Below are 3755 nucleotides of genomic sequence, written 5' to 3'. Positions count from 1 at the left end.
TATATAATAACATATGTTTCCATATAAATGATCCCTAGAAAATAAAAATAACATAGGTATCTGAACTTAAATGATTGAAATGTAAAATAAGAGAAGCCTGGAATCAAAATTCTTAAGAATTGGAATATGTAAATAGACTAAAGCTTTTTCTTTTCCTTTTCCTAGAATGCAAACCCAAGAAGCAATGTAAGTGGAAAGGCAGATACTGCACGACGGGAAAATGCAAAAACAACGAAAGGGTAATAAAACGCGCTTGCCAAGGGAAGAAATGCCGCTGCTGCGCCCCTGGTCGAGGTGAATATAGTGAAAATAATAAAATTACGTGTCTCATTTTTATCATTGTCACTGTTGTCTTGTTGTTTATAATTTTTATTTATCCATTTGCTTGATTATTATTATTTTTTTATTCTTATTTAGTCATTTATTATTATTTTTTTTTTTTTTTTTTTTACTGTTATTCCAGTTACTGATATTATCATTCTGTGTAGCTGTAGCTGTAGGCATAACATTTATCTTTCTGTCGACATGATTTTGTTTCGTTCGTTATCTTACATGTACAAATATTCTCTATAAATAATCAATAAATAACCATAGAAATTGGATTTTCCCCCAGTTTGCAAGAGGAAGACTAAATGCAAGGAGAACAAGGGTTCCTGCAGACAGGGTCGTTGCAAGAGCTACGAGAAGGAAATATACGAGGGTTGCAAGGGCCTTCGCTGCCGGTGCTGCGCTCTCGACATGGGTAAGCGTGGGTGGTGTTCCGATGAATTTTCTTGCTATTTATGATTTGCTGTTGACCGCATTCAAACCCGGAAAAAGCAAACACAAAGTTATCACCACCGCCATCAACAACAACAATAACAAGAAAAACAATAAAAAACACACAGCATATCTTGCATGTTTCCCATACTTTCATCCTTGATTGGTAAGAAGCTTCCGGTATTTTTCCCGACTGTCTTTGTTTTATAGGAATGACACTAAAGGATTAATGTTGATGTTGCTTAAACTAAAATTCATGGCAACGATTTCATTCGCTAAAGATTTTTTCTCCTTTCAAACCTTTGTTCATGTCGTGAGTTGACAAATATTTTAGATTTATCGATTATAGTAAATTTGGATTCATGTTTGGCCTCAATTGATTTCATCTGACATTAAACCTTACTGCAGCCTGCTTATTCAGACTAATCCAAAGTTACCCTCGATCTTCATAACTTTTCAGTAACAACAACAGTGCCTGTGACAACAACAGCGCCTGTGACAACAACAACGCCAGTGACAACAACAGCGCCTGTGACAACAACAACAGCGCCAGTGACAACAACAGCGCCTGTGACAACGCCAGCGTGAACAACATAAATCCCACCTCTGCACGACAAGGCGGAACCGGACGAAGATTTGCAGAACCAGCGACAGAGGCTCATGTTCCCGTCAATTCTAAAACACTGTCATGTTCCCTTCTTTGCGAATTCTTAATGTGAAATTCCTAAAAGGCTGAAAATTGCTTGCATTTTTTCTTGTAAATTTTGAACTCGAAATTACCTATTGTTACAAAAGGATTAATATGTTGACTATTGCAATAATTCAATCAAGGAAGACAACGAATCCTTCGTTTCCATTACTTACGTGTTATTTTTCTAAAATAAACTGTGGGCACCCTTTTGTCTTGTGGCTATTGTGTGACTTGCACTGCATAATATTGATTTTTGTTACCCTTATTATCTAACAACTCTATGAAATATATGAGTAATATACCAGAGAAGAATTCACTAGAACTACTGGAGACTATGAAATCAATGCAAATGCATTTAACTCGATTTCTGCAAGATGGGTGAAAAACGCCGAAAAAAAGACCAGGCCCCGTTCAGACGAGCGATTTTAGTGGTCCGACTGCTAGAAGCGCGATTATTGAGTGATTGTTCACACACAACGCTTTCAGTGGCCCTAATTGTCTCTCCCTTTTTTTTTTTTTTTTTCTCTCTTCAGTCGCTGATCATACACAGCTGGTAATGGATTAGAAGAGGTGGCATATGCATGGGTTTTATATTGTCGCTTGAAGTAGCGGAAGAGGAGACATAGACATTATTGGGTTCATCCTATCTTTAATGACAGACTTACCCATAGAATGTTCTTCACATTGTATCCAAAGTTACAAGAACATGAACCCAAGTTATTTAATTACATGAGAATGTCCATCAAATCATTTGACAATCTGCTCTAACAAATACAGGATGACAGGCTGGCGAAAGCAGAAGTGACTATCGCCTGTCTGTCTGCCTCCGCTCCACAATGATTTTCTCACTCGTCTAATCCCACCCACTCCAGGCAATGAGGCGCGCCATCACCATGAAAACGCAGTGGCTGCCGCCTTGTGGGTGCGGCCACATAGCAACACATGTAACTCGAGTGGCTGAGCAGTCTTGCGACAGTGAGGGAGATCTCGAGTCGCACCAGAGGCCAGTCACGAGTGTGCACTCCTATATAATATATCAGAGAAAGAATTCATTAGAAGTACTGGAGACATGAAATATATCATTTTGTGAGGAATATGACAGTGAGGACGAACAACTAGAAATATTCTAGATTATAAAAAGCAAATGTAATTAAATTCTGCTATTTGTGTTTCTCTAGTGACTGTGTGAAATACTGGTCTCCATGAGAAAGAAATAATACACAATTTCAAATCATATAATACATGAATTTAATTATGGGAGATGATTATAAAGAATGCATATGTGTACACAGAATAGCTGAAAAAAACAGGGGTAATAGCTAACGAAATACAAGATAATCTAGTGCATCTTTATCTTTATAAACCCCAGCAACATTAATGCAGTTTAAATCTCTCTCTCTCTCTCTCACACACACACACACACACACCTGTTGTGACAGAAATAAACTTAAGGAAGATGGAGAGAGAGAGAAAAAAAAATGATTGAAAAGAAACGGAGTACATGTGTGGTGGCGACAGCGAGTGTTCAGCCAAGTGACGTGTGGTCAGATCATCTCGAGAGACGGACCGAGTAGGACGTGGACCAGAGTAAACATGGCATCTATAGTGTTGTGTTTCACGGTGAGGGTGCCATGCAGGTGTGAACAGTCACTGATTATTGGATTGAAGAGTTTCTTCTACAAGTGATTTCAGTACAATAAATAATGATTAAGTGTTTATTTAGATTATAACTTTTATAAATACTATAACTATTTAAGCAAAAGTAAAATAAGTAAAATTAAAGCGTTTCACATTTCTCCTTAATATTAATATAATATTTTAAAGAAAGAGCAGTGGCAGCTAGTTATTTCATTCATCATTATAGTTAGATTTTTAATAACTCGGTCTATGACTCCTAATACTTTATTGCAAAGGTATATTCCCGATATATATATATATAATATATATATATATACGCACACATGTGTGTGTGTGTGTGTGTATCTATGTCTATACATATATAGTGTCAATCACAAAATCCTCATCAGTAAACTAATGAATCACAAATTTGACACATATTGGTTCAGAAGCTATCTAAGTAATAGAACCCAATCAGTCAAAATTAGCGAGAATATATCAGAAAAACAGTGCAACCTTTGGCGTCCCACAAGGATCTATATTGGGCCCTATCCTGTTCATAATATTTGTAAATGATCTGTCAACCATAGCCCAAAATTGCCTTCTTGTTCAATACGCCGATGATTCACAATTTCTACATAGTGATTCTGTAAACAACTTGGATACACTGATACTAAAGACCCAGGAG

General features: G+C 36.9%; 1 protein-coding gene across 1 annotated transcript; it reads left to right on the top strand.

Moving 5' to 3' along the window:
• Positions 1-163: 163 nt before the first annotated feature.
• Positions 164-1686, top strand: LOC113811750 (uncharacterized). The gene is made up of 3 exons (XM_070113859.1): positions 164-294; positions 614-742; positions 1220-1686. The coding sequence occupies exons 2-3, from the start codon at positions 633-635 to the stop codon at positions 1476-1478; spliced, it is 369 nt and encodes a 122-aa protein (XP_069969960.1). The 5' UTR covers positions 164-294; positions 614-632; the 3' UTR covers positions 1479-1686.
• Positions 1687-3755: the final 2069 nt, after the last annotated feature.

Source organism: Penaeus vannamei, chromosome 35 (assembly GCF_042767895.1).
Source record: "Penaeus vannamei isolate JL-2024 chromosome 35, ASM4276789v1, whole genome shotgun sequence".
In the NCBI taxonomy this organism is placed as follows: domain Eukaryota; kingdom Metazoa; phylum Arthropoda; class Malacostraca; order Decapoda; family Penaeidae; genus Penaeus; species Penaeus vannamei.
This window is presented reverse-complemented; position numbering and strand designations above follow the sequence as displayed.

Bases quoted from the DNA above. Each gene is read 5' to 3' on its own strand.
- LOC113811750 (XM_070113859.1), top strand. From the start codon at position 633: ATGCAAGGAGAACAAGGGTTCCTGCAGACAGGGTCGTTGCAAGAGCTA. The intron at 743-1,219 runs GTAAGCGTGGGT...ATAACTTTTCAG, and splicing joins GTGCTGCGCTCTCGACATGG to TAACAACAACAGTGCCTGTG.